At 33.9% G+C, this 13,460-nt stretch overlaps 2 protein-coding genes across 3 annotated transcripts in view; one reads left to right on the top strand and one right to left on the bottom strand.

Annotated features, from left to right (window-relative positions):
• LOC109860408 (protein Shroom-like) overlaps window positions 1-13,460 on the bottom strand; it is a 100,605-nt gene that overhangs the window by 8,610 nt on the left and 78,535 nt on the right. The window contains exon 6 of the mRNA XM_020439469.1: window positions 207-801. Within this exon, the coding sequence (XP_020295058.1) occupies window positions 207-801 (595 nt within the window). The remainder of the gene's footprint in view (window positions 1-206; window positions 802-13,460) is intronic.
• Window positions 1,859-6,839, top strand: LOC109860411. Of its 2 annotated transcripts, none has more exons than XR_002250821.1 (4): window positions 1,859-2,271; window positions 2,582-2,776; window positions 4,414-4,752; window positions 6,101-6,839. XR_002250821.1 is itself a non-coding variant. In XM_020439480.1 (4 exons), exons 1-4 carry the CDS (start codon window positions 2,728-2,730, stop codon window positions 6,171-6,173), a joined length of 381 nt encoding a protein of 126 aa, XP_020295069.1. In that variant the 5' UTR covers window positions 2,503-2,727; the 3' UTR covers window positions 6,174-6,839. The 2 variants fall into 2 exon arrangements, 1 of the variants encoding a protein (XP_020295069.1); XM_020439480.1 differs by lacking the exon at window positions 1,859-2,271 and having other exon boundaries at window positions 2,503-2,776; window positions 4,414-4,550; window positions 4,631-4,752.

Raw genomic sequence — 13,460 nt, 5'->3', positions numbered from 1 at the left:
AAGCGAATGACGGCGTGAAAAGCCCGCCAAATAACGTCACGTGAACTCGGTGAGAAATTAAATGTTACGGAATCGGATCGCATCTCGCGGCGCGTGAAAGAGCACTGCTCTAACCCCAGACCCCCCAATTTACAGTTTGTCGTTATGCAAAAAAAAAAAAAAAAAAAAAAGAAACACGCAAACATCGAGAAAAAGAATAATCTCACCTCTCTATTTTGAGGTAGGGGCTCGCAGCTCGCTGCCAATTTTCGACGTTCTCGCTCCAGCTGCCTGTTCCTGTCGTTAAGGACTTCCACGCTCTGCGGCGACAGTCTCTCCCTGCGTTGCTCGTAATCGTATCTTTTCTCTGAATGCCTCTTCTCTTGGTAGTGATGGTGCTGATGCCGGTCCTCGAGATTGTCGTTGTTATTGTTCTCGTTTCGGGATCTCACGTCGCCGGTCTGAAACTTCTTGTTGAGCTCGTGCGGGAGCTTACCGACCATCTCCGCCGAATGTTGCTGCTGGGAACATCTTTCCTCCAACCGATGATGAAGAGCGTCCACGCTGTGCGACTTGGGGAGATCCGAATGCTGCTGATGATTGTTGTGGTGATGATGATGATGATGATGATGATAATGATGCTGTTGTTGCTGCGACGGATGATGCGGCGTGACGCGCAAGAGCACGGGATCGTCGTGATCTCTGGGAGGCGGCCAATCGTCCATTCGAGATGTAGGCGACATTGTCCTCTTGTAGCTGCCCTCGCTATCCGGAGCCCCGCGCTCTCGTCTGTACGCCAAATAGGAAGCTTTGGATTGGCTTCTGAAATAGAAAAAAAAGAAAACGCACATTTTCACATATGATACAAAAAATACAAAATTTAAAGAGAGATTCCGGATCTAGCGGATCGGAAATTTGTTCAAAAACAATTTTTTTGAAAAATCATCGTGTTTTTTCGATGCGTTCTAGACCGAAATCTCTCTTTAAATAGACGATAATCTAACATATAGATAAACCTGCACAGTTGTATTCGCATTCTCGATGATTAATTCCGTTCTAACGTTGATTAATCGTCGACGAGAGTCGCTGCACAGTTACATAGCAGATATGATTACGTATGTGAAGACTCATGTAAGTCAGTAGCGATAAAAACACCGTTTAATCGAGACCGGATGCGGCTATATCACTGTATGTTACATGAATTTTAATTCCTCCTCGGCATACCTCTACGGCTCCGCTTGTTTCTCACGGTCTTTTCTATCTTTTACGGCGAGGCTGCAAGAAATTCTTATTGAAATAGCTCGGATCACTTGCGCGTAACTATTATCATTACGCATCCTCGCATTAATCGTGGAATTTACATGACGATGTTCTCCTAGTATAAATTTACATCATGTATCTACTACGTATTTTTGTATCTTTGCATCTTTGACAAACCGATTCGCGCGAGCAACTTTTTTGACAATATTATTATCTACACATAAAGGCTGTGTTCCAAAATTCACTAAACGCTAAAGATCTATAGTTTACGTCACATATATTATACAATTTTAGCACTGGCAGCGTGCTGGCAGCAATTCTGGAACACAGCTAAAGTAAGCTCTAACAAAAAACACACGAAAAATGTCAAAATGACTTTTTCGTTGGCTCTGTTCGTAATTTTCTTGTAATTCAAGAAAATACAACACGTTGCACAATATAAAGAACAATTATTTCAAAAAACTTATATGAACTACTGTCATTGATTTTTGAAAATGTAAATATAAATAACAACAAACTGCTTATTATACTTACACATTATACACATATATATGTATATAAAAAATTCATCTATATATAAAATTCATATCTATATATAAAATTTATCTATATAAAAAATTCAATGGATGATTTATCATTTGCTATGCAGACTGACACTACATTAGGGAGTCGATTGTGTATCCATGCAATGTAGTGAAAATTACAAAAGTGAGCAAATTTACTAGTTGTTGACCAATAAGATCATAGATATTTTAGTAAATTCGTTCACTTTTGTAATTTTCACTATATTGCATGATACACAATAGACCTCCAGAATTTGAGAATTATTGAGATTCAAACGTATTCGATGCAAAATTTATTGCAGCTGATGAAATGAAAAAACTTGAAGAAAGGTGATAAAGATGAGAGAGAAGATAGTCGTACATTAGAAAGCAAAATTATAAATAATGACTATAAAAGAGCTGTTGAATTCTGGAAAAGTGAAAAAAGGGACATTGCACTTTATCAACAACACATCATCGTTTTAAAAAGGTAAATTCCTTGTTGCAGCTGTATAAATAAGATTTATAAATAAGACCTTTAGATAAATAAGATAAAAAGTTGGTACTCATAGACAAAAACTATTACATATTTCTAAATAAGTCTTGATCAAATTCAAAGATGCTAACGAAAACAACAGAATTATTCATTATCTCATTATTTATTATAGTATATATAGTTTTTTCCGATAGTTAGATATATGTTTCTTTATGTTATGTTTATTCACTCACGAAATAAATTAAACTAACTTTGTTCTTTTACAAAACTTGAGTCGGTTTATTAAACGTGTGAATGGTTACAGGAATGAACTTGGAATGAATGAAGATACATAATTTAACAAGAGAATAGTTGTTAAGAATAATTGAATGATTATGTATCGATTGCTAGGATGACATTCGATTGTAGTAACGATATCGATGTATCGATGTATCGATTACTACACTTATCATGTTGGATTATTTTTGGAGCAATGAATTCACCGGGCGATGCATTGTAGGTACGTATTCGCGAGTTTTTCAGTAAGCTTAAGCAATAGTTAAATTTCTGTTGCTATTTTGTTACGTATTGCGGTATTTGTTAGCATGTCGTAAATTCTATCGAAAGATCACTCAAATTTCGTAGAGATTATGTAGCGCATTACAAACATTCGCGTGATTGTTAATAGTACGTAGTAGTTTTATTTAGCAACCCCGTTTACCGAATACCGTTTTTTTCGCAATATTTTAAATCAATCAGGGGGGATATTCGGGGTCTAGACTCGAAGTCCGGAAATATTAAGAAGTGCACTTCAGGAATTCAACGTTTGCAGCGTTGCATCGATGTAAACGACATCATTTCGAGCATTTTTCATGACGTAAGAATCATGATGCCATTTTTGTGCAATATTTTCACAAATGTGCCTATTAGAGTATATACAGGATGTCCGACAATTACTTAACATCTCTTATAGGAAAGTAGAAAGAGTAAAACTGAGTTAAAAAATCCTATACCATTTTACGAGATTCGCAATAATTACCGAGATCTTAATTAACAAAGATCCGCAAATAAACATGCATCGAGCTGTCTCACGCGCGTCGTCTACAATACAGTCGTAAGCCGTAAGCCGTAAGAAATTGACCAATCACATACAAATCACGGAAGAATAATCGATTGTAATTGGTCAATTTCTTACGGCTTACGACTGTATTGTAGACGACGCCTAAAGGACCTTCTACAATAAGATATTAGTAATAAATTAGAAGTCAGAAGCAAGAAATTAACTAATCACAATCGATTATTCTTCTGTGATTTGACTGTGATTGGTCAATTTCTTGCTTCTGACTTCTGATTTATTACTAATATCTTATTGTAGAAGGCCCTTAAGACAGCCCGGCGCGGGAAATATATATACATATATATGTATATAAATATTTCCGCAACAACATCTAGCGTACGGCTCTTATTGCTGTTTATATATTTCGCGTTTAGAAACCTCAGAGCCTAAGATTTTTTATTAATTACTACTTTTATGTTCTTTTTGTTCGTGTAAGCGTGTAGGCACAGGGGGGGGTTTCGCTCCCCCGCAGGGGAAGTGGCTTTGCCTCTATCCTTGCTCCCCCTCCTTCGAGAAATCATGTAGACTCTTTCGACATACAGCGACATTTACTTGGATCCTATGCAATAACGAAATAAGAAAAAAAGAATGATTATTTACAGATATTTTATTTTTTTCTTATATTGAGGGCGGATAATGTTTTGCCATAATATCAAAAAAACGCTTGTATACGTTTGGTAAATGCATAAAAAGCATACGTTCGCGNTTTAAAGTCGCATCTGTTCCACACCGTAAACAATTATAATATGTCCATAAATATCTTTACTATCAACAAGAAAATTTATTAATTTCTATTTTAGAGCAAAGCATTAAAATTCTGAAACTTGAAATTGTCATATGTATATAACCAAGACTGTCCTCCGCGAAAGTTTTTTGAATAATTACTTAGTATCTGCCCTACAACATATCTAAAGCCCATCAAAATCGGTGAAGTGTAACCTTAAATGCATATTAACCTTCAATAAATACATAATACATAATATATAATATAATATATAATAAATATATGTACTTTAATAAAGAAGTAAAATTTTTTTCAGGATACAGGAATTTCCCCAGAATTTATACCGATGAAACAACAGCACAAGAAGAAAAAAGCTGGCAAAAAACGTGTTTTTATTGCTATGGAAGGAAGGCGTTTCTATTACATATGAAAATTATAGAATTTTTGTATAACGTAAAAGAAATATAAGACTTAATAAATTACTAAAAAATATATATTTGAGAGTTTTTCCAAGAATACTTTATTCATCGCAGCGAAACACGCGAATAGGGAAAAGAAGAAGCTTTTTGCTACCAAATGGCGGATTTCCTCAGAAAAAGACAATATGGCGGTTACAGCCGTTATTCACTTGTATCTCGAGAACAAAGGCAAAATGGTAATTATAGTTTACCTTCAATATCCCACTTTTGAGCTGTAAGATTTATAAGGGATTTATTCNTATGATAATCCAGTAACGGAGAAAGTTCCGAAATCTCAAGTCGCAAAGTATTGGCGTGAATCATTGGGCCAAACCTCTTGTAGACCATATATGTAATACTCCTATATTGCTAGTCGCGTATCTTCGCAATGAGAGGCACGAGGCCCGAGAAAGGGAGACGCACGAAGTCCAAATATGGGCATAGATGGTCGATTCCATAATCCTCGTCGCCAAAAACTGTTATGTTTATTCACTCACGAAATAAATTAAACTAACTTTGTTCTTTTACAAAACTTGAGTCGGTTTATTAAACGTGTGAATGGTTACAAGAATAAACTTGGAATGAATGAAGATACATAATTGAACAAGAGAATAGTTGTTGAGAATAATTGAATGATTATGTATCGGTTGCTAGGATGACATTCGATTGTAGTAACGATATCGATGTATCGATGTATCGATTACTACACTTTATAAATGGTTTGTGCGAGTTTGTACGATTTTTTTAACCTAATTACGTAACGCCTCTAATCTATTATTTTCGAGTTACAAAATTTACTACCAGTACTGAAAATCTATGTAATGTAAACTTTAAATTTCAGTAAAAGTTCTAAAAGTGAATTTTGTAATATATAAGCTTGTCTTTTTATAGTTTTTCCTATTGTTTTATCTAATTAGTAGTTAATATAGTAGTATAATAGTATACGATATATAGGGAAAATGACGTTCTGATCTATGATTGGTTGACTTTGTTTGTTACGGTTACTGGCAACATGGGTACGTATGACCAATATTGAACTCAGTTCTTCATTGCAAGGCGATGAAGTCAGTTCTTAATGTCAACATCTATATGATATATATAAAAAAATCTCGCGTGCATAAAATGCGATTAAACACAAAAAACAAAATAAAAATAAAAACCAGTACAGACGACATTGTTGTTTCGTCGCAGTTTTGTTTAAATAATACGGTGCCATCAATGTGTTTCAAAAATAAATTAATACAGATAATAAATAAATACAGATAAATATTATTTGAATTGATATTCGCGCGACATCATATTAAGACATTTACCATTGCCTAATGTGATTTAATTAAATACATGTGCAGAAGTAAAGTAAAGTGTATAAATTCTAGAAGAGTACAAATAGAATGTTCGTTTTTTTTCCGCCATATGCTTTAGTGAATAACATCCAAGTTTAAATTATAACTGACAGAATTCAACGAACAGATATTGAAGGTCAACAACAGTATTTTTAACAATACAAAGTAAGTACAAACTTACAAAACAGTTACTATTTTGCAGTTACTTGTTGGGATCAGAGATGCCAGTTTTGAGACGTTTGCAACAGAACGTGGAGAGGACGTATAAAGTATAAAGCACACACGTACCCAGTATAAAGAGCGGTATTCCCTCCATGCTACCGTGCTACCAAAAGTCTGGCATCATCGATGCTAGGCATTGAAGACGGAAAGAGAACAGAGACGAGGATTTCGAAAAAGAGAAAAGAAAAGAAGACGAGATGGAACTGACCTATCGAAAATATGGCATAGTATTATTATATCTATGTATTATAGTCAAAACCGTCGAAAAGGCGGTCCTAGAACAGTAATGGAAATTCGAACCCGCGCACGCTACCGTTTTTCCCCCTTTCCTTACACACACATAGACGCTTTATGAACCGTTCTATGACTTTCAAACGATCTATGGACGTCTTGGACGTCGGCGCCCTGCTGAATTGCACTAAACCGAGCGTGATCGTTATAGAAATAAAAAATATGTATAACATTTGTTTTTGAATTACGTAATCTGTGAGAGCGCAGCGAGGCAAAGACAGTAGGTATCTTTCTGATAATATTAAAAAAATATTGAAGAATGTTATCTTTCGTAATCCCCACTAAAATCAAAGATAATGCACCATAAATTACAAAAACTCTATCTTTTGCTATGTAACTAAAACGCATAATAAAATGGATGCTTTTCAGCTGCGTTTTCACAGGCGACATTATAATGTGTGTATAATAACAACGTCTGTTAATTTCGAGAAAAGCATATCATTGTGTCTCACGCTAATAGACACTATGTGTGCACGTAACTGAAAAAAAAAACATCTAATGTAAGAAAACACTAAGCGGTATAAGATATCGAAAGCGAAATCAATATTACGTGTTAAAAAAAACTCCTGACCAAAAATTTCGAGAACATTATTTTATTTTCAATAATTATACCAATTATTGTGAGAGCAACCTGAAGAAACTATATAATTTACTGTCTTTTCTGCTACATATTTTTTTATGAGGTATTTTATCGTAGATTGTTTGCTTTCGTAAATTTGTAGATTCTTAGGTATCTTAGATAAATCGTAAGAGAGGGGTTGAAGCAGATCACTCTGTATAATAATCGCGTATCAAGCATGACTTTCGAGAAGGCGTACTTTCAAGAAGTTTAGACGCCAAGATTGAAACTTATCGATACGTACGCGCGTATCAAAAAAATACAAGGCTATTCATCCCCGTTCCGTCACTGGCAAATTCGGTGCGAAGTGCCGACTTTCGATTCGCCTTCTCTTAAGGGAGTTATTGTGGTACAATACACTTCAAAAGTATAATACCGCGAGCTGCGCGCGCCTGGATTCATTGCGTACTTTTTGAATGTCGCTACGGTGCGATAGACTGGGTTGTTGTCTTTACGCTGGATGCACGCTGATTAGCGGATCTTTATTAATTAATAGTTTAGTCGAGAAGGCGTACTTTCAAGAAGTTTAGACGCCAAGATTGAAACTTATCGATACGTACGCGCGTATCAAAAAAATACAAGGCTATTCATCCCCGTTCCGTCACTGGCAAATTCGGTGCGAAGTGCCGACTTTNGATTCGCCTTCTCTTAAGGGAGTTATTGTGGTACAATACACTTCAAAAGTATAATACCGCGAGCTGCGCGCGCCTGGATTCATTGCGTACTTTTCGTACGTCGCTACGGTGCGATAGACTGGGTTGTCCTTACGCTGGATGCACGCTGATTAGCGGATCTTTATTAATTAATATTTCGTTAATTATTGCGAATCTTCCAAAGTGGTATAAGACTTTTTGTCTTAGAATAACCCCTTCTATCTGTCTACAAACGGTGAGACGGCAATTAGGGGACACCCTGTATATATATGTATATATACATATATATATATTCACATATATGTATATTTGTGTGAATATATATATATATATAGATATGAATTTTTTAATTAAATTTCTTTCAAATTTTGTAAAGAAAATTCATTACTCTCTTCAAGACACAGGTTTGCTTCTTATTGGCTATTCAACCATCTTTTTGAAGACAGTGGGAGGGGCAACTTGTATTGTAAGATTCTGAAGAACCTAACAAAACTATCAGTGTAAATTTTATTTGAAATTTAGTTTTTACTCGTCTAATATACTGTGCAATTTTGTTCCAAAATTTTCTTACCAAAAAATGACGAAGACAATATGTGATCCAGAGAACAACCAAAATAATAATCAACCAAATGACACGTTTAAGTGCAGTGTAAGTTTTTTCAGAAATATTAAATAATATTTGCTATGTGTGCTATTTTTTTACATAAAATCTAAAAACTTTTAGACTTTCGTGAAAACACAAAAAGTAAAATGGTTTTTTGTAACAAAACTATTAATTCTCGATTTTTCGCTAAACTGTACTTTGATTTTTAGGCTTTTTTTTTGTTATATTTTTTCGATTAATTTTAAGCAGTAGTGAACAATTTAATCACTTTGAAAAAATGCTTTCAGAAATGTGCTATAAAATTCAACTATAAAATGAATTGGACCAACACAATCTCTCTACTTGTACACACACTAAAGACCCAGGACAATAAATCATTTTTCTAAGTACATTTTTAAACTATTTTAAATAATATTCAGTTTTATATTTTGCATGCAAAAAAGATTCAACAAAAATATATTTTAAGAATTGTATATTATATATTACAGAAAGAATCGCAGAAATACAACATGCGTACAAAAATACAATAAAATGTATAAAAATGAATAAAAAGCTAAATAAAGAAAAAAAAAACTAAACTTACGTGTAAAATGTAAAACCAATTGTGTTTTTGTTTATTCTGTCCTTTTATGAGAAGTAAAAAAATTGTGATATTTGATGCTTTTGCGGTGTGTTGTAAACTTCTTTTTCTCGAAAAACTTTTTTATAAATACTACAAAACCTTCTTTCTTTAAAACCATGTTTTACAAAAAAAGTGATATCAAAATGTAGCACCCAAGTAAACTTTTGTACGTTATTATATTAAAAACCAATATACGATAAAAAAACGATATTGAATAGATCAAGAGGCACGGTAGTGCCTCGCGCCAAGTATATGCGCAAACGAAGTGCGCGCGCGCTGCGCGAGATACCCCGTGCCCAGAGATGCCAGATCGGAGACTCAGTAAGCATGCAACAGCAAGTGGAGGGGATACGCACACAGGCGACAGCCGTGTCCGTGTGGTTGGCCAACCATTGGCCGAAGCGCCGAGCGCACACGGACACGGCTGTCGCGTGTGTGCGTATCCCCTCCACTTGCTGTTGCATGCTTACTGAGTCTCCGATCTGGCATCTCTGCCCGTGCCTCTTATAGGCGAGATTTAGCCGAGAGCCTTTTCGAGATTTTTCGATCTCAACAACGGCTAAACCGATCGAGTTCGGCCTAGACTCGATTGAAAGTTGAGATCGAGGCACGACAAAAAGTATTTCACAATTTTTTTCGTCCGTGCCTTCCCAACGGAGATATCTCGCTACAAAGTCCAAAATCTCGAAAAATTAGGTTTTATAAGAATTAAGAAACGTGGTCGTCATCGTCGGACAGTTAATGCGCGACTTCACCGACAGAGCAAAACGTGCCCTTTCTCTTGTCGTCAGTAGTGATGATTTCTATGTATGTATATATATGTACGAGTATAAGTACATGTCGAGAAGGAATATCTAATTGAATTGAAGTTTATGGTGGGACAATTAATAAAACAAAATGGCCTAGAGGCGCTAAAAATATTTACATACTCTTTTTGGAAAAAATTAAGAAAAATCAAACTCTCTCAAATAAAAAAAATATTTAAAATTGCTTATAATAAGTAACCATTTTATAATACTTTTGCGTCAGATAAAAACAATAGCAAAAATTTCTTGCCGAATATGATTAGAAGTCACAGAAAACAATTTTTTTAATGGAAATACTTTCAACACTTTGTTATACGTATTATTTTGTTATTGTTATTATACGTTATTGTTATTATGTAGAAATACATTGTATTGTGTTGAAAGAAGTGTTTGTCAAAAACATATTCCACAAAAATGTGTGATATCCCGAACAAAATACCTTTTCAAAAAAAAGTAAAAAAAGGCGTCAAGTACATGCGCAACTTGTATATCTCTAGAAAACATATTGCTATAAAAATCTTTCTCTACAAAATCTATTCTACAAAAGAAATGATATCAATAAGTAGCGCCAGTAAAATCTTGTATATTTATACATTATAAGTAAAATCTTATATATTTATATATTGTTGCAAAATATAAAATATTATATTTGTAAGTTGTTTATACGTTCTAAAATAAAAAATATGAAATATTCCAAAACAATAGAAAGTTTAAAATATTATGTGATCAGTGTACTTTGTATATAAAGCACTCATCGATGTAAGAAATGACCTCGCCTTGCGTGGACAATCTTAAACTATGTCGAATCATATAGATTTCGCTTTGTGTGAAAAGTCAAAAACCCATGTAAAATTTTTTAAAATAAAAAATATTTAATGTAAAAAAACTTGGCGCGGCTGCACCAAAAACTAAAAACAGAGCACACACACTAGCACACATGAGCTATTTATGTACTTCACATATAAAAATTTAATTTTAGAATAAATCAATTAGCATAGCGCTACAAGAGTGTAGCAATTATGAGAGTTCTTCAACTAATTTTCGATACTTTTGAGAATCACCGTTAGATGAGTTTTGTCGAAAGAAAATAATGTTATTTCATCAAAAGAGTTCGAAAAGTACGTACTTTGTTGTATGGTTAATAAAAAAAACTATTGAGTAGCTATAATATCAGAGTAAACTTTAATTCAATATAGTTTTCGGTGCAGCCGCGCCAAGTTTTTTTATATTAAATATTTTTTATTTAAAAAAATTTTATTAAATATTATTATTAAATATTTTTTATTTAAAAAACTTTTTTCTTTTGTTACACTTCTGTGTTCTAGTAAATGTTTTTGTAAATAATCACGGAAAATACAGTGTTTTGATGGGTTATTTGTTAGTTTCACTAACAAATCGTTTTGTTATATAACACCGGGTCTATAACACCGAGTATTTCGGATATAATAAAACATACTTAAAGTAAGTGGGATATCCTCAAAACAAGAACACAATTTTTTCGGTGTAAGCTTGCGCGTGGATTTGAGTTGCGGCATGAGATTCAGTTCACAACAGATGTATCGATACATGTGTTTGCATAACATCTGCCAAGTCGTACGCAACATCGTCTTGTGCAAAAACAATAGACTGGCTGTACCGCATCGTCTAATATATGAGTGCTATTCCATATGCGATTTTTAGTCATAGAAAGCGAACTGTTTAACAAAGGAAAATATCACCACGCTATGAAGTTGTTCTATCACCTCGATTTTATAGGTCACGGTGTTGAGCCGAGCTCGATGCTTTAAAACGTGACGATTTGTTCGAAGGGATAGAGTATCAGCAAATATGTAAATCGCGACAACGGGTTGTAATCGTTTCTTTCTTTTTTTCTATTTGCGCGTCTATCGCGTCGAAGTCCGAGTCCGTTCGTGTTAGTTATTGAGAAAAAAAGGGAATTTATTGTATGTCGGCGCGTCACGTTGCAAGAAAAAGGGGCCCGTGGAGTCCCCAGGACGTAACAATACGTTTTTCCGCCTATAGATCGTTTGTGCGAGTTTGTTCAGAAATCTCGTTTAAATTCCGCGCTTTTAATTGAACATTCAAACGGAAAAAGGATGCAGTGCGGCGCATGCCGTTTTGCGAACGGATTGCGCTGACACATATGTGACGCCGCAGGAAAGCACTAATTCACAAACAGTGAAAAATTTTATTTTTTTTACCGACTTATGTTCTATGCATAGATTGCCTATCTATTCTTTTTTGTAAGTTTTATGAGTAAGCTAAAAGTGCAGAGTTCTGCTTTCGAATCTTTCTTATTCCCTTATAATGTGACCATCATCTAACTTAATCACGCGTAAACTTTAGAACTTTCATTTATCATTGAATGAACAGTTAACGATAAGAACCATGACGTACCATCGATCCTTCGAAATATCTTATGAAGCAACCTTCGACACAAGAAATATCCAGGCTATCGCGCAGCCGACCGATAGAAAATGTTCAAACAGAACAACTTTCTGATTATACTATTCTAAATTGTGTAGAGTAATCGGCCAATAGGAACCAGATGCAGGGTTTTATTTGCAATAATATAAAGGAGTTGTGTGTCGAAACGTTTCAACTTATATTTAAGTCATCTACAGTCAACAAAACATTAACACTTCAACGCAATATAATTTAAAATTAGTTTGACAAAGATAGATGTATCAAACTAATTTTAAATTAAATAAAACTCTGCATCTGGTTTCTATTGGCCGATTACTCTACACAATTTAGTTTTATCGAACTAACCCGAGGACGTCCCTCATATCCACATATTTTATACTATTCTAATCAGACGGTCCAACAGTCCAAAAAAATTCTGAATAAGATCTTTCGACTAAAATCTGATCTTATATAAACCGACTCCGAACGATCAAGGCAGTCAGTCCTAATCGCAGTCGCAGTCTTAAATCCGAAGCCACTCCGGTCAATCTCAAGCATCGTATAAAACTCAAGTATTATAAAATCGTTGCGAACATAGATTGTAAGTAATTGTAAAGAATCATGTGATCTTGAAAACTAATAATATTCTGTGATATTATTAGTTTTTAAGATCACATGATTCTCAAACTTGTCAGACGTTTGTAGTCGGTTTTCTTTATAAATTGTATTTTGATATTATAAGTCACAACTAAAAGTTTAACGCTTTGTTATTGTCTAACGTCGTTCAAGCATACATGACGTTATAATTAATAAAATGTATTTTTTTATTAAACATTTGGCAGTTCTTTTCTTTCAACCTATCCCTATCATTTTTATGATTCATATTTGTATTATCTTTCCTTCTTTTTTTCTCTCCTTTTTAGTTAAAACTATTAAACACATGTATGTTATCATAATCTTCATGTATACATATATCTTTATGTATATATACTTACGCATATAAAAATTCTTCTAATAATACTTTTTTCTTGAATAATATATTATACGTAATAATTATTATCTAAACAATGTTTATAACTTTGCTGATTCTGATGTATCAGTTATCATATATTTATTGGTTAAATTGTATATATAAATTTTCAATAGCAAATAATTAGATGATGAATTTACAAAAAAAACAACTAATAAATATAATAACAGGAAAATTTTTTGGCCATTTGAAGCAAACAACACTGGTGAAAATGTGTGTGTGATAGTAACGTTACTTTATTCAAAGCACGTAATGTATAATATAAAACGTTTTCTGCCTTTGATTAGGCCTTTATCAATATATATCTAC

Source organism: Pseudomyrmex gracilis, unplaced genomic scaffold (assembly GCF_002006095.1).
Source record: "Pseudomyrmex gracilis isolate BER0280 unplaced genomic scaffold, ASM200609v1 scaffold_379, whole genome shotgun sequence".
Lineage (NCBI taxonomy): Eukaryota > Metazoa > Arthropoda > Insecta > Hymenoptera > Formicidae > Pseudomyrmex > Pseudomyrmex gracilis.
This window is presented reverse-complemented; position numbering and strand designations above follow the sequence as displayed.

Excerpts from the sequence above, each read along its gene's own strand:
- LOC109860411 (XM_020439480.1), top strand. The coding sequence starts at position 2,728 with ATGTTGGATTATTTTTGGAGCAATGAATTCACCGGGCGATGCATTGTA. Across the intron at positions 2,777-4,413 it reads CACCGGGCGATGCATTGTAG|GATACAGGAATTTCCCCAGA; the intron begins GTACGTATTCGC and ends AATTTTTTTCAG. Across the intron at positions 4,551-4,630 it reads TTATAGAATTTTTGTATAAC|CGAAACACGCGAATAGGGAA; the intron begins GTAAAAGAAATA and ends TATTCATCGCAG.